This window comes from Lycorma delicatula, chromosome 7, assembly GCF_047948215.1.
Source record: "Lycorma delicatula isolate Av1 chromosome 7, ASM4794821v1, whole genome shotgun sequence".
Classification (NCBI taxonomy): domain Eukaryota; kingdom Metazoa; phylum Arthropoda; class Insecta; order Hemiptera; family Fulgoridae; genus Lycorma; species Lycorma delicatula.
The window spans coordinates 17,246,545-17,271,255 of NC_134461.1; the positions used below are offsets into that span (position 1 = coordinate 17,246,545).

A 24,711-nucleotide genomic window follows, 5' to 3' on the forward strand; every position below is an offset into this window, starting at 1 on the left:
AGTTTTATTTGATAAGCACCTCAATCTCAGGTTGGGCTTTTAATTCAACCATTGAAGGAGAAGCAGGATCCTCAGAGAGGTCAGTAGGCAAATTTTCTTCATGTTACCACATCCTTAGCATTTATGTAATGCTAAGGATGTGGTAACATGCTAAGGATGACTTAAGAGAGATCAAAAAATATGGTAAAAGCTGCTCCTAAAATAGTACAGCACGGCTTTTCTATATAGCTGATGTAATTTTACTTTCTATCCCTTGAAGGTTAGGATAACTTTACCAAGAATGGTAGCAATATGTATTACTGATAACCAGTTTTATGTTAACCAGCTCAAAATATGTGCTTTAGAAATTAATTTTCCTGTAAACTGTTTATTAACCAGCCCTACACTAGATAAGGTGATTGCTTTTACTAATAGCTGTAATCAAAAGCTTTAAGTAGTTAAATGCGTGGCACTAGAGGTATAATGAAAAATAAAGTCTGTTTAATGATTCTGTAAAGTAATTAAAAATGAAATTGTATGCAATTAAATTAAATTCTGAATACCTACTGTAGTAGAACAAATACTCTAAAAATGGCAAGCTGGAAAATTATTAACCAGATTTACAAAATTTATTTGGGTTTTATAGACTTGTGGTTTTTTTTTTATATTACATGATTTTATATCGATCTATCAGTTTAGGCAATTGGTTTATTGACATAAATTGGATTATTATGACTGAAGCCTAATTCAAAATATAATGCCAAATGCAGACATATTGTATTTAGTGGTCTGTACAGTCCGACTACTATAGCAATGAGAAACCTTTTTTCATGAATTTAATTGTGTTGGTGTTAGCTGCTATGTAGAAATAGCAAAGAAGGCAAGAGATAGTCCAGTTTTGATCTAGTGATAAAAGAAAATGGCCAGGAGAAATCTATAGAGAACATTAATTTTATGCAATTCTTAATGTATTTAATTTGGCACTGTTGATATTAATACAGTTGTATAAATTAAAGTTCAGCTTATCAACAATTACAACAGATAGTAGTTGTAAACATCTTACGGACTTGACGTTAATCTTATTGACTTAGAAATTAATTTTATTTCTTGACGACTTATTATTATGAAGTTAACAATTTTTAATTTAAATAATGATTATACCTTTGAGTTTTAATTAACATCTTATGGGAAATCCCTGACTCTGAAGTAATGGCTCCAAAAGTACTCGGATATATATTTTTAGAACTATTGGTAAGTGGAACTTTAATTTGTACAATCTTAATCTATTGTTCTTTTCTTAAGCGTTTAAAATTTTTTGAAAAAACCCTCTTAGAATTTATAGTTAATTATGGATAAAAAGTGGATTGTTTTTGTAGTATCGTGCATTTTCAACATTCTATAACTTTGTTAATAGGTTATGTAAAATGTTAATACTATTTAAACGTATGAAGGATAGTGTTATATGTTTTTTAAATTTTTTAAAGTTACAGCATGGTGACTATTTAAATATGGATTATAATTTTTGGTTATAGTAAAGAAAGGAAATTTTTTTTACACATTATTATGTATTTCTACATTATATGTATATAGCAATATTGATTATAGATACCTTGTTTTGGTGACCTTCACGATAACAATGTACTAGTATAATACATTCAGCTTTATTATTTCAATTAAGTTATAAAAACGATTATGTAATGAAAGAAAAATTTCTTTCAAAACCATTAGCAGTCTTATCTTTGTGTTAAAGAACAGTCATTTCACAGTTAAACAACTTGACAGACTTGCCCTCTGTATTTTATACTTGCATCAATCAATTAACTTCTTCCTAACAGTTGTAGGTTTTTACCTGTTCATCCAAAGGAGAATGTTAAAATTGAAACTGTATCTTGTAGACCATTAGCTTTGTCAGTTAGGTTGAAAATGTTTCAGTCAGTATTTTTATTTTGTTCGTTATTACCCAACTTATTATGTAACATTATGCTTTGCGGTGCACAGTTAAGAGAGGTGATACCTCTTTCAAGATGTTAATCAAGCCTCCATTGCCTGATAATGGTTATGTCCAATTTTGGTTGTCCTCAAGATGATGTTTGTTTAGAAATATAATTCTTTTATCTTTCCAAGCAATAAAGATGATAAAAATCATTCATTTTAATGAATCATCTTTCTGAATTATAAAAATGATCAGTTCTGAAATAAAATATAATCAGTTCTGATTTTAGATGCTTTGTGAAATCCTGACTTTGGGTGAGTTTCATGAACGACCATTACACACACACGTAAAATTGGTATTTGTTGTGCGATCTCCTGGTGTCGTGTAACAGAGCCTTTATTTTTTGACTAAATCATTTATTGCCATGTTAGATTTACACGATCAAGAATGTTGATTCCAGCAGGATAACACATGTCGTACTGCTAATGAAATACTGGATATGTTACAGGAATTTTTTGGGCCATCATTTTATATCAAAAGGGTTGTTGTCTCCAAGATCCCCAGATCTTATATCAGCAGACATTTTCCTTTGGGGATATATATTTACAAAGTGTAGTTTGTAAATCCTCATACACTTGATGAATTGAAGGCTAACATTAAAAGTGAAATTTAAAACATTACTGAGCAAAATGAAAACATTACAAAAAGTGGTCGCAAATGTTATGAAACTTGTAAAAACTTGCATCGGGATCACAGGAAATCATTTTCAACATCTATTGTAAAGTTATTAACGATAACTTGAACATTGTTGTATAAGTATTTTATTAACATTAATATTTTTATAATAAATTCGCATCATCAGACAAAGGGGTTGCTTCCTTTTTGAAATACCTGTTATTTGTTTAATTAGTCATATGCAGTTTTATCAGACAATTTTTTCTTTGTTGATTATGTTATTGTATTTTCCCATTATCTGTCTTTTCGTCACAGTTTATACTGTACAATGTTAATTTATGTAATTTTTAAATCGATTATGAAGGGAGTTATTAAATACGTGTTTAGTTCTCTGTCTATAAATTTTAATGAAGGTAGTTTATGTGTATATATTGATAATGAAAAACGCTATTCTTTATTTAATAATATAAAATTAGGTTAAGTTAAAGTTTTCAGTTTCTTGTAAGCAGCATTTAATTTCATTACCACCCAAATGAAAGTAAGTGATGTAGTTGTCACCCCTTACTTGCTAGCTTTAGGTGTGGAACATTAATACATAAAGTAACCATGAAACAACCATTTTTTGTCATTTGCATTTGAGATATAACGATTTGGTTATACTCCAAAATATGATAGTGTAACCTACCGTACAATGGTTCTGATTGTGTGTAGATTATGTATTTGTATTTTTATGGTGTTAGTTCATATTAGACTATTACTATTAGTTTTTTTAATAGTCAGATTAGATAATTTAAGGCATACAATATAATAAATATGTTAAAGAATAAAACAGAAGCGTGGAAAAAATATAAATGGGTAGTCTCTTAAAACTGGTTTTGGGCACTTTCTAAAATAATATGACTACTAAATTTTGCTACGTATTACAAATCTTCTATGATGGTGGTTTTCAGTTAAATAAGTCCAGTTTTGAAAAGAAAAATTTAAATTTTTAATAAAAAGATTTAGAAAACTATATTGATAAAGAAAAAAAAAATGAATACATTTTATTTATCTGCTGCAATCTGTTTTTCAATTAATCTGTTAATTTGAGTATTTCCTCAAGTTAAAAGATCACTAAAATAATAAACATTGTCATAAAACATGTATACAATAACCCTTTTGAATGTATCACAAACATAATAAAAATGAGAACTAAAGTGAAAATTTATAAATAAACATGATGCTGCAAATTTTAGGATGTTATCATTAAGTAAATATAATTTAATACTATGCTGTAATAAAAGATAACCTAACTAAGAATTAAGTTGATTACTTGGAAAAAAGTAGCTAGTAATCTCATGTACTTTATTAAAATATGATGATTGCTTCTTATACAAATATCATTCAACAAATGAACAAATCACAGACAGCATTAAAGACAAACTAACTGTATTTAATAATAAATAACAATTTTTGAATGCCCTTGATGAGACAAATTATATAACTGCATTCCTTATAATCTAATAGTTCACACTGTGTACAATGTCTTATCTTTGGGAATAGCACTGAAATTATGGAGTGTGATGTAAAATAACCTAACATCCAAATCCATACGTAAATCAATCAGCTATTTGAATATTTATTATTTTTATTAAATTACAAACTATTTGTATATAAAAATATATAAAACATAAGAAATTGGTTGTCGGAGAATTGTACACTATTAAATGAAACACATGAATTTTAGATTTTTTCACATTAAAATATATACTTTTATTTTTTTGTGAAAACTAAAACTTCATTCAGATTAGCTCCAGTTGCAATTACAACTTAATGTGCTATGTAAAATACAACTTGGTAATAGTTATAAAAATCATACCAATGTTGACCAGGTGTATGTATTAAAATTGGTTTATGAAATAATTTTATTCATATCTTGTAATATCCTTATCCATATTATTCCCATATGATAATATGCATATTATTTTTGGCAAATTTATTTATTGGGGTGGGAAAAAAATATACTCACAATGTGTATTTACACAATGTTGTACGTATATCCATTTATATTTATACATCTGTGGTATATAGATATATTTTTTTGTTGGCCTGTGATAACTATATGATGTATATTGATCAGACACATAACATTACAGAAAATGGTCATTCTCAAGAACAGCAGCCATCCAATAATCGCTAAATAGGGGAAGTAAGGGTTGTAGTGATTTCCCTATGCTTTAACAGAGACCTGAATGTATATATAGTTGTACAAAGTTGCATAATCACCATACTAACCCCAAAATAATGTAGTTTATGTCTGAACTACAAGTAATAATTTCATTCTTCATGCTACAGAGGTTAAATGTACAGTGAGTATCATTACTTTTAAAGAAAGCAACTCTGTTCACTTATTATACATCAGGTGTGTTTTGTATGTCACAATGAGAGGAAGACTGGAAAAAATAACAAACAATTAATGTATTTTTTTTGTTATGAAGAAATTTTGATGTTTTGAATGATATTCTAGAAGTCTTTAGATATAAAATACATCATTTTTTTTAATTGGTGTCCAATAGACAGCTATTATCTTTTGTTTGTATAATGAATGAACATGCAGGATGTTTCAGGAGGAAAGGAATATTTTTAATAAAGAATATTTTTATTTTTAATTTGGGAACATATTCTAAAGCTTGAAATAAGGATAAACATCATACAAACATTCATCCAAAAACACTTTGTCATCGAGTTATGGAGAGAAAAAACTTTAACCTGGATTTCAGTTCCTGGTGAATTGAGGTCGTACTGACATTTTTAAGGCATTATATAATAAGGGGGTTATATATTATAAAGACATAATTATTAAATCAATAATAATAAGTAGATCAAATAAGATTAGTAAATCAACTTTACATTATATTTATAAATTAAATAAATATAAATAACCGTTTATTAAAATTAATAAAGACTGTTCATTTTCCATTGAAATCCGATTGACTACTTTGGTACTTTAAAAAGTACCATTTTTAAAAAAAATTGAACTAGCTCAACTGAAATGTTTTACTTCTTTTGCCCTTATTGCCCTTCAATTAAAATATTTTTCAAAAAAATGTTGAAAGTTTATACTTAATATATAGAGCTACCAAGAAGTATTGAAACATGTCAGAGAAAACTTTATTAAGTTTTGGCCCTCATTAACCCACCGGGTTAGTCTAATGGTGAAAATGCGTCTTCTCAGATCAGCTGATTTGGAAGTCGAGAGTTCCAGCATTCAAGTCCTAGTAAAGTCAGTTATTTATTTCTATACGGATTTGAATACTAGATTGTGGATACCGGTGTTCTTTGGTGGTTGGGTTTCAATTAACCACACATCTCTGGAATGGTCGAACTGAGAGTGTACAAGACTACACTTCATTCATACATATTATCCTCATCATCCTCTGAAATAATATCTGAACGGTAATTCCCAGAGGCTAAACAGGAAAAAGAAAGAAGTTTTGGCCCTCATAATATACCCCAGATCCAAGGATAAATAATGTGGTATGTCTTATTTTGCCTTTAGAATATTTTATAGCCGTTTTCCTTTTAAGATGTATCTTTATGTTGCTATGTTTTGGTTTTTAATTAATTATTTTATGGTCATTTTTAACATTTATTTATTTACAACAAATATATCATGTCTGGATGATGATAACGCAAAAGCGTTTTTCGCCCAGAAAAAAAAAAGTAGACCCAAAGTAAGAAGCAATTTTTTTCTTACTATCATAGAAGTTATTCTTTATTTAAAAAATTTTTTTTTAAGTTTCAGTTTTTATAAACAATTTTTACTAAATTGTTTTCACAAAGTAAGGTTTCCTCCAAATTCAAAAATGTTTTTATTTGAAATTTTAATGCTTAAATCTTAATTTGGTAATTGTTATTATTTTCAATAAAAAAAGCCTCATTGATAAGAAGGCCCCAAAATTTTAAAATAAATTAAAAAATTATATTTAAACAATGAAAATAAAAATAAAAATGTGACTGAATTGTAAAACTTTTTGTGTTCAAGCTGGAAAGGTTTTGCAATGAAAAAGGTGTGCCTTAACTGGCATAGCTGAGAAAGCCATGCAATACACACACACACACACACACACACACACACACACACACACACACACACACATATATATATATATATATATATATATATATATATATATATATATATATATAAAGTGTAGATTTAATAAAGCCATATTAATTTGTCAAATACTTATGGTGTAATTGAGCTATATTAAAAGTATTTATCAACAGTATGGTCAGCATGATAAGATCTTTTAAGGCAGATATGATAAGGCAGATACCTACCTTTTTATAAAACAAGATACAAAATTCTTATTTTGTGTGTGTGTGAATTTATGAATGTGTTTTTAATTTTTAAATGTACTTGTATGAATGAAATAATTTTCTGATTGAGTTCTAATTCATTATTATTGTTTTATTTACTTTTAAAGATGTCCATATTTAAAATAAAATAAAAAAAAAATTATTGTAAGTTTGTTTTTTATGAGCTGCTTTGCCATATTAAATGTGTATTACGTAGGTACATAGGAGGAGTGTTTTTATTTTATACTGTTAATTTTATTGATCTTCTCATTATGATATATATCAGGTGGTGTAACTTGGATTTATTATACTCTGTATAAAAGCTCTTTATTAAGGACTGTAAATAATTCTAGGGGTTCTATTTAAGTAGAAGACAAATTGCATATATCATTGTTGTATGGATATTGATTTTATAAATAATAGAAATTTTACTGATTTGTTATCAGGAAATCAATTTTTATTCTATGTAACTTGATGGATCTACTGAATGAATAATTTCTTTGCGTAGATAAAAAGTGATGGATTTTGTAGTTATTCAATGTTATTTTTTTAATACTGAATTATAACAGAAAATAATATTTTTTTATTATGTAAAGATTAAGTGAGGTATGAATTAATCTTTTAAGGGAAGGAAGACAATGAATATTTAGAAAAAATGTTTTCAGTGATTGTATACTAGATTAGACCTTGTCAAGTAAGCCGATGGTGTTTGCATGCTATTTTTAATTTTTTTTATATTTATTCTCTCATATTTCAGAGTTCAAAGAGAATTTTTTTTTTGAAAATTGTTTGTATAATTTTGCGATGCACGCATCATGCTGATTTTTGCATTTCTTGGCATTTGTGGTTTTTCCAATATCTCAGAAGCTAATTGATTTATAGACTTGAAACAAAAATTATCTTCTATACAGAAATTACTTCCATGTTATGCAAATTATTTTCCTATCTTGTTTATTTATGAGCTAAAATCATATCTGAATTAGAGCATTTAGAATGTAAAAATACTTGTGCAAAAATTGCAAAATTACTTGTAAAACATGCAAAAATTGCAAAATTACTTGTAAGATACATTTCCCTGTGAAATACTCCTTGTCGCATTCTTATCTGTAACGGTTTGTCTGGTGAACTCCAAGCTTTAGAAGATATCTATTCTAGACATCATATCGTCCCTAAAATTCATAATACAGTCGCCGAGTTGAATCGTCACAATACACAAGAAAATTCTGTCTGGATCCCTAGCCATGTGAGAATCCTGGATAATGAACGTGCAGATTCTGTTGCTAAAGATGGATGTGCATGCAGCCAATCGTCTTTCACCACTCATGTTATTACTACAGATTTTATTAATTTTATTAAACATTCCAATAAGGTGGCAATGTTACTGGACTGCTACAGCGGATAATAAACTCCAACATGTCAAAGATACGGTCTTTCATGGGAAAAGTGAATAAATTTCACTGTGAAGGGACGGGACATCAGTTCCAATATTTGTTCTCCTTCTTAAAATAATTTAGAGGGTCTATTTTTGAACTTTGAAGTCTCATGTCTTCTTTTTTTTATTATTTACTAAAAATCAAAAGTGCATGATTTTTCAAAATGCACGATCTTTAACGCCTTATATCTCAGAGAGGAAGGTAATAAAAATTCAGAAATTGTTTGATTTGAAGCCTCGTTGTAATGGAATAAGAAGTAAAAATTTACTACATTAATATTCAACTGATAAGCTGGAAATTACCATTTTTCTTTTTAGAACCAGTTGTTGTCCTTATAAACGAATTAAAATTCCAAAATTATATTTTTATTTTGCCATAGAGTAAGGTTAATTTTATAAAAGTACTTGTAATGTTAAAAAATAATTTAAGCCCAACTGTTAAGAAAACGTTTGAAATAGTGATACATGGTGATAAAAATGTAAACTCCAAACAGTCTTTGTCGCATATTTAATGGTATATACTGAATTTTTGTATTAAAAAATGTACATGTAAGAAGACACTCTTTGATGTGGAGTACAATTTATTGCAACATCAGCTGTGAAATGTCATTGTCTACTTGCTGTCTAGAAATTATCATAATTATTTTAAATCCTTTCTAAATAACCGTTTTTAACATTAAGACCTGTTTTATCAAATGTTATTTACTTTACCTGGAAACAGGATGTTATTCTTGGGTTACAGAAAGTTAAAACTGGGACACATGACCTAAATACGTGTTTCACTTATTTTGAAAATAGTGCATGTTTTCATTTTTTAAGGTAAATAAAATAATTAATAAATCTTTATTCTGATCAGTACATAAATATACTTTATATTATATAGATCACATCAATATAAAATAAATTAAAAATATAAAAACAAATTATGTAATAAAAAGATAGATGTGATAAATTTAATCTAAATACCTATACGTAAAATAATGTTAAGCTAAATTCATTAGATTCAGAAGCCGCTATTGAAAATTATTTTGAGTACATATTTATGAACACATTGAATCGGATGCGGAGTAATTTTTTTTCATATAAATTAGTATTATTTAAAAATTTATCAACAAAGTATAATACTGCTTCCATAAAATAAATTTTTTTAATAGTATTTTAAATAAATTGGAAGGAAATTTTTTTGTTAATTTATTAAAAATGGAAACAGAAGCATAATAAAACCCATTCTTGACAGTTTAAATATTGTATCTTAAAAACTCATTCTACATTTTTGAGGAAGCCCAAAAAGATGACATTGTACTTTATACGAGAATATATGAAGGCATAATAAATATTTAATAATGATGACAAATTTAGTGTTTCATTAAGGTGCTTCAAAGCAAAACAGTATGATTTGATTTTGTTGAAATGAAACTAATTTGATCATTTCACTATAAGGTTTATTTTAAAATTAAAAAAAAAAAATTTAATTTAAAAAAAAAATTATTTTATTTTATTTTTTCTGGAAATAATAATGTATAATTATATTTACAGGTTCGAGGGCACCAAAGAGCACCTTCTGGTTCTCGGGAGTTCAAAGAGGTTATGAAAAGAGATGCTCAGATCCGATTGCAAGCAGAAATTGATCAACTTTTAACCACTGTTCCAGAAACAAGAAGAGAGCTTATAAAAACTGAGTTAGATGGATTTGTAAAATTATTTGACCGATTTTTAAGGGAAACTGGACCATCTGTTCTATGGGATAACATTCAGAAACTTCCAGAAGGGGCTGTAAGTATGATACAGTGATAATTTTTAAAAACATACATATTACAATATTTTTTTAGAGTTTTATTTGGTTGTATTAATCTTCAATTGTACATTGAATTATCCTTAATGTCCTTATTAATATTGTGTTTCATACTTCTTCATAGTGCGCATTATTCTACACTGAGACTTTTGACTTCAATTTATCACTTTAAGTCTCCGTAGAATACTCAGTATATATTTAACATATTATTTTTTAATAAAAATTGTATATGAAAAGACTCCTTTTAACTGGCAAGTTCAGTTTTTATTTATATTTATAAAAATTTTCACTTATCCTAATCAAATGAATTAGTCAAACAAAACTATGTTCCATGTTTTAATTGGAGTAAAAGATAAATTTTAACTGATGAAGCATTAGAAAGGTATATGTGATCAATCCTTGAAGCACAGGGAAACTGCCTTAACAATGGAACCTATCTATATGTGCGCGCGCGCGCGCGGACACACACACGTGTTTATAAATATTTGTAACTTATTTGTAAATGTACATCAATATAAATATCATAAATAAACCACCAAATTGAGTAAGTAAGAAAACAAAAATCATAATCAGTAACCTTTTGACCGTTAGATCATTTTAGGTCATGATTATTATAATTTACATACGTATGAATACATAGATTATCTTTTTAAAAAAAGAAAAAAAAAACATTGTAAATGACTATTTCTTTTTCAGTAGCCAATTCTCTTTTTGAAAAAATATTATAATATTTATGTTATACAGAGTATTTAAAAACTTTTCACAATTACTTTTAAATATTAAAAGAGATTATATTAATTTCATTTGCAAACACGTTCATCATCGTCAGCTTGAACTGTTTTAAAATTTATAAAAGAAGCAGTACATCCGCCAGTCCACAAACGTTGACTTAAAATTTCAACTAGTAATATATTACCCGAGATACCTTAAACCTGAGCTCATAAAAAAATTGTAGATTTTTATTAAAAGAAGATTAAAATCATTCTGCTGGTTAAATTGCTATCCTGAAAAATTTTGTTTTTCAGTAATTATTTCATATTTTAAAAAAACACAAAAATTATACTTTTATATTTAAAAAATGTAATATTTGTTGGTAGATAAAAATTTACTTTTCTGGAGAGCAATTTATTTCTAATAATTGTTTATTATTAGTTTTTAATTGGACTATTCAGCTGCATTAATGAGTAATTGATCAATAACTTAACTGTATTATTTTATTCTAAAATGTAAGTATATTGAATGTAATACAGTATATAGTTCTTTTAAAATTTGTTAGGCAGCTGCACAAATGTTAATACTGCACTTTGTTAATCTCTTGCAGTTATTTTACACAGAAAAACTGTAAATGCTATTGATTTATTGTTGTTGCTTATTTAAAAAACTTTGTTGTTGTTTATTTTGTTTATATTTTTAAAAGCAAATGTTACTATTAAATATGAATTTCATAACTCAGTCTTTTAATTACTGTACACATAAAATCACATATACTGCAGAGTATAAATATTCATTGTTTAAATTAATTGGTTACAACAATTAGACTTGAAAAGATATAAGCGAGTTATAATTTACTGACAAAACAGGCTATTACGCACACTTCAAACCTTCACCCTTGAGACATGTATTAATAAAACAGTTGTCTATTGATATCAGTTAATTAAAGTGTAACAGAATTGTATGTATCAGTATTTTTAGCCTGATAGACATTGTTTTTAATGTTTAGGCATTGAATGAGAGTTGGTGGCTGCATTGATGACATTCAAAGAAACCTTTGGGCAGATTACAAAATAAATTCACAATTATTAATCAATTTCTAAAATATTCATCTTTTCATGTTATTTTTTTATTTTAAATAAATATTCTTTATTAATCCATTGTTAACAATTTAAAATAAACAATAAATACAGCAAAATCCAAAAACCGAAACAAAAAGAAAAGACGACTGAGTAGTAAATAAAAATTGAGGTTAAGAATGATAAAATCGACTGTGAACTTATATTTTTAAACAAAAACTAATTAAAACCAAATTTTTAAACACCTTTTCATGGTTTCTACTATGTTTCATGTTTTAACTGGAGTAAAAGATAAATTCTAGCCGGTGAAGCATTAGAAAGGCATATGCGATCAATCCTTTGAACACAGGGAAACTGCCCTAACTATGCCTTAACTCGCGTGTGCGTACACACACACATGTATATAAATATTTGTAACTTATTTGTAAATGTACATCAGTATACGAGGTGCGACAATAAAGTAATGAGACTGATTTTTCTTTGCAAGATGTGGCAACCCTGCAGCTTGCGTAGGGACGCCATCTTTGACCTTGGTCTATAAGCTACTTCTACTCCAAGCGGCACATTGATGCAACTGCTCAGTCGTGAGTTGTGCTGTAATAAGTGAACACGTGTTTGTGTCTCTCGTCACGGAAATGAAACCACAAAATATTTCGCAACGGTATGCCATTTCTTTTTGCGTTAAATCGGGTGAAAACGCGACGACAACTTACGGTAAGCTTCAGAAGGCTTTTGGAGAGGAGGTTATGTCAAGAGCTCAAGTTTTTCGGTGGCATAAAATTTTTAGCGAAGGCAGAACGAATGTTGAAGATGAAGACCGCAGTGGACGACCATCAACCTCCGGACAGATGTCAACTTGACCAGGGTGCGTGAAATCGTACCATCTGATCGAAGATTATCCGTGAAAATGATTGCAGAAGAACTCAACATCAATCTAGAAACGGTTCGTCTAATATTAACTGAAGATCTTGGTACGAGAAAGATTTGTGCAAAAATGGTCCTCAAAAATCTCACACAACAACAGCGAGAAACACAGATCGGCTGCGGCAGCCGATCTGTGTTAGAGCAAACGGAAATCAATCCAGATTTGTTGAGCCGTGTTATCACTGGTGATGAAGGTTGTTTTTTTTAGTACGATCCAGAGACAAACGCCAAAGTTCGCAATGGTGCTCAAAGGGATCACCCAGACCAAAAAAAGCTCGCATGTCAAAGTCAAAAGTGAAATGCATGCTTGTGTGCTTCTTCGATTCCAATGGAATTGTTCATAAGAAGTGGGTGCCTCCTGGACAAACAGTTAACCGATATTTCTACAAAGAAATTTTAGAAAGTCTTCGTAAACGAGTTCCTCGTGTCCGTGCCAACATTGCTGATAATTGGATTCTGCATCACGATAATGCGCCATCCCATACTGCTGCTCTGTCAGTACAGCAATTTTTAACCTCAAAACAAATTTCAGTACTACCACAGCCACCTTATTCACCAGATATCGCCCCGTGCGACTTTTTTCTATTTTCGAGAGTCAAAATGGCGGTCAAAGGACACCATTTTCAAACAACACAAGATGTCCAAAAAGCGGTGACGAAGGTCTTGGAGGATATTACAGAAGATGAGTTCCAGAAATGTTACCATCAATGGCAGAAGCACTGGAATAAGTGTGTGCAATCAGAGGGGAACTACTTTGAAGGAGACAACACTAAACATAACTAAAACGGTAAGCAACATTTTTTTTCACATCAGTCTCATTACTTTATTTTTGCACCTCATAAACATTATAAATGAACCAAAATTCAGTACTCAGAAAAACTGTGAATTGGACTAAATAAATACAGCAAAACCCAAAAACTGAAACAGTTTTTGCAATTGAAACAAAATTTTTCAGGATAACAATTTAACCAGTGGGCTGATTTTAAATCTTCAATATTTTTATGTGCTCAGGTTTAAGGTATCTTTAGTAATATATTACCAGTTGAGATTTTAAGTGCATGTGCGTATTTATTGCATAAAATTTATATGTAATATATATAATTACATTATATATATATATTTAAAAAAAAATTTAATTCAGTTCTTGAATTTTTAATTTCAACTGAACTTTCGTTAGTAATTCTTTTGTATAATAGTAGTTTTTAATTGTTATAGTAATAACAATTATGAATTTTATTTTTGTAGGTTAGAGATTACAGCACGTTACCTGAACCTACCACAGAAAGTATTCATCAAATGTTAGGGAAGTTGGTTGTAATAAAATTGAATGGTGGGTTGGGAACATCCATGGGTTGTCATGGACCAAAATCAGTTATTCCTGTCAGAAGTGATCTTACATTTCTTGATCTTACAGTTCAGCAGATAGAGGTAAGCAATTTAAACTACTTTTTCTTTTTATTGTTACATTAAAAACATTCTTTTTTATAAGTAGAGTTTACAATTACTTTTGCAACTATTTCTAGTCAAGCAAGGGACACCGATTTAAAAGGAACAAATTCAATAATTAACAGACAAATTGTAAAGTATAAACAGAAGGTAGACTCTGTCTTTCTTTTGAATGAAATTTCTTTAGGATCAAGTTAGTTTCACAAAACCGAATTTAATTAAACTAACTCACTGATGATGCTCTTCAGCACAGAAAAAAAAAGCATCAGTGAAAATCATTACAATCGGGGGTCGCCTCCCTCCCGAATTTACGTTGAAATAAGTAAATTGGAGCTATGTTTAATAATAAGAAATAATATCACTCAGAGAGCACCATTCCCCTCCCTTCGCCCTAGACCAAGGACTAAGCGAACGATCTTCGATGATATATGAATTTAACCTCGTATATCTGCCTCACGCTCAGAAAATGGTACCACATCTCATCTTCGTGATATCTCTACACCCAACAATAGGTGAATAAGAAAGGAAAACGTACTGCAGAAAAGATCCTGACAAGTATAATTTCAATGTGTAACTGCAACTAATAAAGTGTCATGTATTTATTTAGAAACTTTACTTTTGAGAAGTTTGACGCTAACGCTATCTACCGGAGTGCAACACAAACTAATACCGGGATAAATTCTGAAAACTGAAAGTTTTTAATTAAATAAAATTACAGAACTATTTTAACCGATTTAAGTATTATATTAAATGTTTGTTAAAACAGCAAAATAAAAATTAATAAAATTATTTAACTAATTTTGTATATTATATATTTTTATATTATATTATTATCAATCATTATGTTATATTTTTATTATAATATTTTTTTAAAAGTAATGTCAGAATCACAATTAAGGTCAACTTATATAATCAAATGTGGTGATAGTAAAAAAACAACTTATTCAATAAAATACTCTTCTCATAAGACGTAAATATATTAAAATCAATCAATACTGGGATCAACCCATTAAATATATATATATATATATATATATATATAATTTTTAAACCTGATTTAATAGAAGTAAAACACTTTTTATTTGTTAATAAACAACCTCATGGGATAACTGAAAATTATGGTTTTAAACTAATTTAAAAGTACGAAACAGCAGAAAATAACAAAAGTCTTTTTGCAATAATTATTCTCATAAAGATTTAGCAAAGTACATTTTGTAACTCTACTTTTACACTCTCTCTCACAGTGCCTGCGCATGGTCTTTTTACACGACTAAGTTATAATATAAATGAAACAAAACATTTTAGAAGTTTAGATATAAAAAAACTTGTTCGAATAATCGTTTATAAAACTTCAAGATTATCGATAAAATAACTTCTATTAATGCAACTATCCAAACAAACATAATTAAAACAAAAAATACAACAAATAATTTAGGCGTACAAGTATAAAAATGTGAACATCTTGAAAGAATAGATTAAAAAACACATTCAAAGAAATTTTATGATAGATGTCCTCTAAAATCACCTTGTTAGCTGCCAAAAATTTCTTTTTACTTGATAAATTTTCAATTTTATAAAAAAAAAACTTGTTCGAGTAATCGTTTATAAAACTTCAGGACTATCGTTAAAATAACTTCTATTAATGCAACTATCCAAACAAACATATTTAAAACAAAATGATCACAAATAATTTAGGCGTACGACTCTAAAAATGTGAACATCTTGAAAGAATGGATTAAAAAACATATTCGAAGAAATGTGTTATGATAGATGTCCTCTAAAATCACCTCGTTAGCTGCCAAAAATTTCTTTTTACTTGATAAATTTTCAATTTTTTTATACATTATCATAAACCATGTACATAAATTATTACAGTGGGTGTCTGATATTTTAATAAAAAGTGATAAATAAATTTTATTTGGTACAGTAAAATTAAAAACACGGAAAACAAAGTTAGATTAATATAATTAATTCCAACTGTCAAACTGGTGGATATTTACTCAGGAATGTTGAAACAGTACAGAGAAAGGTGTTTAAAGTGCAGTAACTTGTATAAGCAGGTGGAACAGTTTTAATTCGGGCAGAACAAGTGTGACAGTCTCCATTGCTCTGAAAGACCGGTTAAGTTTCAACTACCGTGCTGCAAAATCGCATAAATCATCTTATTTGTGAAGACAGGCATGTCAAAATTTCTCACATTGCTAGTTTGTTGGAACTGCGCATTTAATCATTCATGATGTGTTCAATCATCACAAAATGTGTTTTGAGATGGGTAAGAAGAAAGTTGACTCAAGCCCATAAAACACCTGGATACGCATTTGTTCTGCACATGTGGATACACCATTTTGAGTCCAAATCGAAATGGTAATTCTTGAGTGGAATCATCTGGATTCGCCCACCAAAAAAAATTCAAAACTCATGTATCAGCCAGTAAAGTGTGAAATGTTGATGGTCTTTTGGGACTTGCAAGATCCAATTTTGAGTGACTATTTAGAATAATGTACCATGAACAGTGAGTACTATTCTAACATGCTCCCAACAGAAAGTGAGACCCGTGATAAGATGAAAATGTCATGGCACTTTCTCAAAAGTGTGATTCTCTTGCATGACAATGCATGCCCTCACATAGCTCAGAGAATGGAGAACTGCTCGAGAAGTTGGGTTGGGAGATGTTACCGTATCCTCCTTACAGCTCAGACCTCACCCTGACCAATTTTCATTTAATCAGCCCGCTCAAAGACGTTTTACGCAGCAAGAAGTTTGACAATAACAAAGTGGTAAAAAAAGCAGTACACGAATGGTTCAAACAGCAAGGTAAAGACTTCTACGTTGCGGGAATCAGAAAGCTTATAGAACGATGGGACAAGTTTCTCAACATTGCTGGAAAAGTAGTGTAAGTTTCATTGTCATTGAATAAATAGGTTTTTCTCTGCATCAGTTTATCTCATCAGTTATTGAACGTCCTTTGTCTTTTATGTATTTTTCCTTGCGAATATGATCGATCATTAATGGGTTTTTACAAAATGTCAGTCAAAATTATCCATCAACCATCTGCTTTGATTAAGATTGGAGATAATCAATTGGATTGGATTAAAATTGGTTTTATTAATTTTAAATTATTAGATCTATTTTGTTCTATTAAATAATTTTGTCCCTTTGTCTTTAATTGTATAATGACTCTTACAAATTTACAATTATTTTGGTAAGATTGGCGTAAATTGTACTTAAGTTTGTAATTAATTTGTTTAAATATGGCTGTAAAAGTGTTGAGAGTGATGAATGGCCACAAGCAAAACCGATAACTACAACAAACTTGTTCATGCTGCTATATTAGAAAATCTGTCATTTTGAATGTATGAAAAGTACAGATTTTATTATATTTGAAATAAAGTAGGTGTTCCATATTAGATTTTTAATTTTAATATTAGCTGTTTATCTTAAGTGATGCTTTTAAAGCATCTTAGAAACAAGTGATACCAATTTAAAAAGTAACTTCTTAAAAAAATAATTTTACTATAAATCCCAGCCTCTGTTGGAAATTGATTGAAAGTGTAACTTTTATAGTTGAATGAATCTTACCAATTTTTTTGTTGAGGTTTAATATACTGATGCGAAACGGTTTTCAATTTGTAAAGTAGATATGAAATTTAATTACATTTGTGTGGTTTTGTATAATATCCGTTGATGTAGAATGCTTGTTCTTTATTGTGGTTGTTATCAGGTATAATTTATGTTTTGTTAGTTATGCATAATCATGGCAGTTATGTTATTAATAGTCTAATACAAGGTGATTTTAAAGTCGCGCAACTCAAATTTTTCTGCTTTGTAGGAGTGGCAGTTAAATTTGTAAAAGATATTTTAATTAGGGTAATTTTTTGTGCGAGTGAATAAGTGTATGGTAGCATTGCTAGATCACACCTCCAGGCAACAATGGGTGTAGTACCAAGCAGTTTTAGTCCGAGCAGCGTTATCTTTTACGCAAGAACAACATGTCTTTATTGTTGTGTGTTACTACGAATTGAAATCGTACACAAAGTATCAAGAAGATTTTTTAAATGAAAAAAAATCTTTGTTAATGTGCCAAACAAATCCACTGTTTGTCACATATTTAATTGTTCGGGTTACAGGTAGTGTGCATAACTGTAAGCGTACTGGCCATCCAAGTGTTTTAACTGATTACAGTCTCCAGACGATAAATGAAAAACTAATTTGTTATCTAAAAACATTTCTTCTAAAACTTTCTAACCAGATTGGGCTATCTTATGGATGTGTTCATAAGGCTACTAAAGTTCTAAAATTAAATCCGTACTGGATTAATAAGTCATCAGTTCCAAGAAACAGATAAGGAGAATGCAGTATTGTCGATGGTTTATAAGTTTCATTTGAAATGATATATCTGTTCTAGACAAGGTTTTTTTCAGCGATCATCTTAGTTTACAACATATCTGCTATAAACAACATAAAATTGCAGAATATAGTCTTCAGAGAACCCGCATGAGTTCCATGATCAGCCATTACATTCACAAAAAATTGGGGTGTGGTGAGGTGTATCTTGCCAAAGAATTGTTAGGCTCATCTTTTTTTCAGAGACCATCACAGCTGAACGGTTCAAGAAATAATCATGCAGTTTATAGCGCTACATGCTGATAAACATGATTGCAGGCTACAACAAGATGGAGCAACTGCACACAATAATATGCAATTTCTTTGATGACCAGATAATTTCTGTGGTTTATGGCCTCCTTGTTCATAGGACCTGAATCCTCACAATTTTTATTTGTGGGGCTTTTTGAAAGATAATGTGTACTCAAACAACCTGCATATAATTGATGAACTTAAACAAAATATTGAGGACTATATTAACTATTAATGCTGCTATACTGATAAAGGTTGCGTACAATATAAGAAAACGTGTTGATGCATGCATTGAAAATCATGGTGGACATTTCCAGCACCTATTATAAACTTGTAAGTAATACTTCTGTAAATGTTAGTATTATTTTGTAAATGAATAAAAAGGCTTTCTAAAAAAAACAATTTGTTATTATTTGTGTTGCACGACTTTAAGATCACCTGTTATTTTTCTTTGTTTCATTATACAGCCAAAATCAGACAAAGTCAATAATCAGGTGTTATTGAAAAAAAAAAAAAAAATTAAATTTTTTGTTATGAAAAAGTTATCTTGTATTACATCAGATTTATTAAGAATAACATTTTGATATTGTATGTTCATTTTAAATCAAACTAGTAAACTTTTTATAAAAAACTAATGCTATTATTTAGAGGCTTAAAATGTTATTAATGTAGCGTAATTGTGTATTTTTAATGATTGTGTATTAAATAGTTATATAAAAATATGAAAATAATTTCATTAATTAAATAAAAAGTTTCCATCAGTCTGAATATTCATAATATTTAAGTCAATTTTTTTTATGATCCTGATGATTTTCTTTTTAGTCCATAGTTAATCACAATAACTTGTGATTGTTACAGCACCTCAATAAAACATACAAGACAAATGTTCCATTGGTGTTGATGAATTCTTTCAACACAGATGAAGATACAACAAAAATAATCAAGAAATATCAAGGACTTCAAGTTGAAATTTATACGTTTAATCAGAGTTGTTATCCTCGTGTTAATAAGGATACATTACTTCCAGTTACTAAAGATTGTAATGTTGAAGGAAATTTGGAAGCGTAAGTCTAAATTTACATCTTAACATCTTATCTTTTACGTCTTAATAATAACATTTATTCATATTTTTGTTAGTTAATTAACATTAATTAACTTAATTAAATTATTAATATTTAATATATCAACATTAATAGTATCCGCCATCTTACTAATTCATTATTACCAGAGAAATAATGGACCTTAAACATTTAAAAAAAATAATAGAAATTATTTTAAATTTCATAATTTGTTTGTATGATTGATTTTCATTAAAATAGTGTTTTGTGAACTTTCCAAGAACCTAATTGATCTATTTCCTTTGTGTAAAAGCTAATTGTTACTTTATAAATAACTATGAATTAGCTATTGTTAATTTTAGGTAGTAAAAATATTTCTTACAAGTTTAATTTCTTTTTACTATCATTTATGTGTTTCTTCTTTGGCATGAATACTCTCTAAATTTAATGTAATTTAAATGATAATCTGTAAAAACAATCTTAGGTGTTATTCTATATGAGAATTGTGTGGTTTACATGGCTCTCATTAATTTATCCTTTTTAAGCCAAAGATGTTGAACAAATATTAATGTTAATATTCCCAATTATGTTACTATAAATAGGGTTTTACTAATAATAACGGTTTGATTATTGCTGAGTAAAGTAACATGCTGCTGTTATTATTGCTATTCTTGCTTTTAACACTATTGCAGACTTTAAGTAAGTTTTCATCCAGATAGAAACATTTTATTCTTGTAGTTATTAGAATTTTATAAACATACATATGTATCATTTGCTTGTGCTTATTTTCAATTCTTGTCCTCATGAAATGCTTGATTAAAACACATTCCTAGAAAATAAATGAAAATAAAACTTTCTATAAGATGGGATAAAGAAATACCCTGTTTTGAAATTGTAGTTTAAAATTCCAGTTGTTTTAATTTTCATCACTCAAAATTTACATACATAGTAAGTAATTAAAAACATTTTTGCAAAGGAGGATGAAACCCGTATTTCGCATGAGAAATGAAAAAAGGAAACTTTTATGGATAATTTGTATACGAGGTACTACCCAAAACTTCGGGGAATTTGAATTTCGCACGCAAACCATTGCTGGTACGACCTGCTGCCACTACATGTGGCTAACAGTACTCTTTGTAAATCAGTGTTCCAACAGCTGTGACGGTGAGAGGCTGCATTGTTGACTTTTGTGTGGTTGTGTAATGTTGTTTTACTCCTTCGGAAGTTCTAAATGCCAAATTTTAAAGAGCAAAGAACCTGCATCAAATTTTGCTTCATGCTTAAAAAAACTGGTGCAGAAACCCATCGCATGCTTGTGGAAGCATTTGGTGTCAATGCTATGAGTAAAAGTAAAACTCTTTTGTGATACAAACGATTCAAAGATGGACAAACGACAGTCGATGATGATGAGCGTTCAGGAAGACCATCAATAAGCGCAACACCGGAAAACATCGCGAAAGTGTGAGAGGCTATTGTTGCAGATCGTAGACAAACAATCCATGATGTTTATGCAATCTTACAAATGTCATATGGGTTCATGCAATGCATCTTCTTGGAAAATTTGAACATAGACGCATTGCTGTCAAATTCATACAGAGACTGTTGAACAGCGACCAGAAAAAAATTGCATGTCTATAGCTAATTGAAAAATTCATGTTCGCCTGACCTTGCTACGTGCGACTTTTTTCTCTTTCCGAACATAAAATTTCAAAGCTATATTTTTTTAATGATAAAATTCCCCGAACTTTTGGGTAGCACCTTGTATAATATGTAAAATATATATATAAATTAAAATTAAAATTCACCAGTAAGGGAATGCGAGTGTAGTTTTTCTCAAGTATTATTATTTTTTTATTATTACGTGCAGTCTAAGGAAATATATGCCAGAAATCTATTTCTTGTCATTTGAGAGTGGTCAACAAGTAAATATTTCAGGAAGGTGTATAACAAACATAATTCTAAGTATTCAGTAGTGTAAATTGCTTTCTGGTTAAAATAAGTTTTTGAAAGTTAAATTTTGTTTTGCAAGTTTCATTAAACCATGTTTGCAGTTTATATGTGTTTAGGGCTAGTATTTAATTGATGTTTGCTTCAGGTTTTTTTTGTGGAATATGCAATAACAAGTATATAAATTTCATTCTATTAATATACAGACATATCTTTAAATTATAATAATGTACCTTTAATTCATTGTATTTATTTCTACTTAGCATGTTATCTGACATTGAATTATAGTTTGCTGTTTACTGTTATGTAACAAAATAATTAAATAGTAAGTATTAAATATAGATAGTACCTTACACAAAAAACGTGTCTGTGAAAATTGTGAAATGAATAAGAGCTTCTTACAATTGAATTGCTGTTGTCTTGAGAATATTTTACTCTTTTTTGATTAATAAAAATCAGTCTATTTTGAAATTTCATTTATGGGAATCACATATTGTTCACTATTTCTTCTCACAGAATGTAACTTAAAAGCCATGAAATATTACTTTACTGTAAAGATTGTCATAAAAATTAGAGTTTTTCACAAAAGATTATCACAACACTAGTTAGTTTCAGTTTTTAGTGAGTGTTATTACAAACTAACAAACATTCTGATTTATATATTCTTAAGATTATATTATTGCTTTAAAAACATTTAGAAAGGTAATTTCATCAATCATAGACCACAAATAACAGATCATTAAAAATAATTTATTAAAATATAGAAATGCAGTTAAATATTTTAAAAATATCCTTAATGTTTTATATTGTGTAGGCTGCTTTGTCATTGGTGTTGGAAACTCAACACCTTAAGAAATTTAATCTCATTGACATTGTAACACACATTCTTGACCAATTTCTAAGAAATGTAAGTAATCTAGGTATTGAAGAGAGCTGTATGTAATGGACACCTTTGTCACAGACCTTTACTTACAAAAAAAAAGTTGAATAGTTAGCTTCTACTACTACACAGCTTTTGGCAGTGTTTTACAACTGTTTAAATGCCTAACTAAAACATGATTACATTTTGGTCTTCTAAAGATGACTTTATTTGTACAATTGTGAAACAACATTTACTCCTGAGCCTGAGTTCTAGGAAACAAATTTTACTTGGGTCAACAAAAATTGTAGGCTCCACAAATGTCCTATGTAGGTCTGATCCTGGACGGTCATTAAAAAGACAGGGAAAATGTGATTGTAGTGGTTCTCTCACTGCCAACATAATGTAGCTTGTTCCATTGTAGTTCCTTTGATTGAGTAGTACAGAGTGACCCAAGAGATATGCAACCCAGTAATTAATAATTCCTAAAAAATCTTTATTAACATAATATACTGTACTGTATTTTGTAGGTGAATAAAAAATATTTATTTACTTTTCTCACAATGGATGCTGAAAATGTCCTCCATCTGCTGCTACACATGCCTCAACACATTTCTTCGTGTTAGTTGCTACTTTTTGGACAGTTGCTGCACTTGATGTGGAATATTTTGTTTTCGATGTCAAGGGGAATTAAATCTGGCAATCTAGGCAGCCATGTCCATGAGAAATAATGTGTTCCCCAAAGAACTCGCACAACATTGTCATTGTGCTATTTTCTGTGTGCACCATTGCAACGTCTTGCTCCAGTCAGCAGTCTCGTTCATCAGCCTTTTATTAGTGCCATGAATTGCATGATGATGTCTTGGTAACGTTCAGCTGTTATTGTTTCTGTGAAAAAGATTGGGCCTACAATTCTTTTCTATGAAATTGCACATTAAACTCCAACCTTCTGTGAATGTAACAGGGTCTCATGGAAAGTGTGAGGGTTTTCTGAACTCCAGAGTCTGTCATTTTGGCTATTTATGTAGCTTAGCTCTTTAGGTGAAAACATACTTTATCAGAGTAGAAAACATAATCACACTGCTGCGAAGAAAATGCAAAAATCATTGATAGTACTGTAGTCTTTTTCCCCTATCAGATTCTCGAAGCTCACGCACAACATGAATGCGATACAGCGGAGTTTCAGCTTCTTTGTGGCTCTGCGAATACTCCCATAAGATGTTCTGATTTGTTGACACAGTTCTCGTATATGCTTTCTTGTGAATGTAGCAAGGATACGCAAATGCTTTCCAAGGACGCATCACTTAAAACTGTAGGTCAGCTGGACTGTTAAATTCTTCCACACTACCAGATTTTCTAAAACGAGTGAGTATGTGTAAAATTTTTCAATTATTAGGCACCTACGATTCAGGAAAAGCTATTCTAAATTCTTCCTGGGATTTTAAGAATGACTGTGATTTAAAGTAACTTTAAAAAATTGACGCATGTTGAAGCTTGCAGAAACATATGTTTGTTTACTCATAGCTTACTCACCGTTGCCATCAAAAAGGAGGGGGATTGCTTGGCTATTGTGTGCTATTCTTCTACCACAATGTCACCCAATGCCAATTCGCACATTCCCACCGACAAAATCTAACTTTCCTTCCACAATATGTTTTCAAATTTGGGGTTGCATATCCTTTGGCTCATTTTGTATATTGCTGTTGAAAAGACAAACCGTTAGTAAATCTTAAAAAGGAAATTTTAGGATCAAAGAAATTAGTGTTCTCAGTTTTTTTAAGTCAAATTTTTTTTTTAATAAAGATATCGAATACTATAGTAATTTCCTATTAAAATGAAAAAAAGGAGCATTTTCTTTACTTAATGAAAGGTAGTAGGTATTGTTGAACCATCAAGATGT

At 29.4% G+C, this 24,711-nt stretch overlaps 1 protein-coding gene and 1 non-coding gene across 6 annotated transcripts in view; one reads left to right on the forward strand and one right to left on the reverse strand.

Moving 5' to 3' along the window:
* UGP (UDP-glucose pyrophosphorylase) overlaps nt 1-24,711 on the forward strand; it is a 150,388-nt gene that overhangs the window by 109,846 nt on the left and 15,831 nt on the right. For all 5 annotated transcript variants that reach the window (XM_075371774.1, XM_075371773.1, XM_075371775.1 and 2 more), the window contains exons 2-4: nt 9,897-10,133; nt 14,112-14,294; nt 19,806-20,011. In XM_075371774.1, coding sequence (XP_075227889.1) covers nt 9,897-10,133; nt 14,112-14,294; nt 19,806-20,011 — 626 coding nt within the window. The remainder of the gene's footprint in view (nt 1-9,896; nt 10,134-14,111; nt 14,295-19,805; nt 20,012-24,711) is intronic.
* On the reverse strand, nt 14,670-14,877 carry LOC142328496 (small nucleolar RNA U3). Its single transcript, XR_012757291.1, has one exon. It is a non-coding gene; the product is annotated as a small nucleolar RNA U3 (small nucleolar RNA).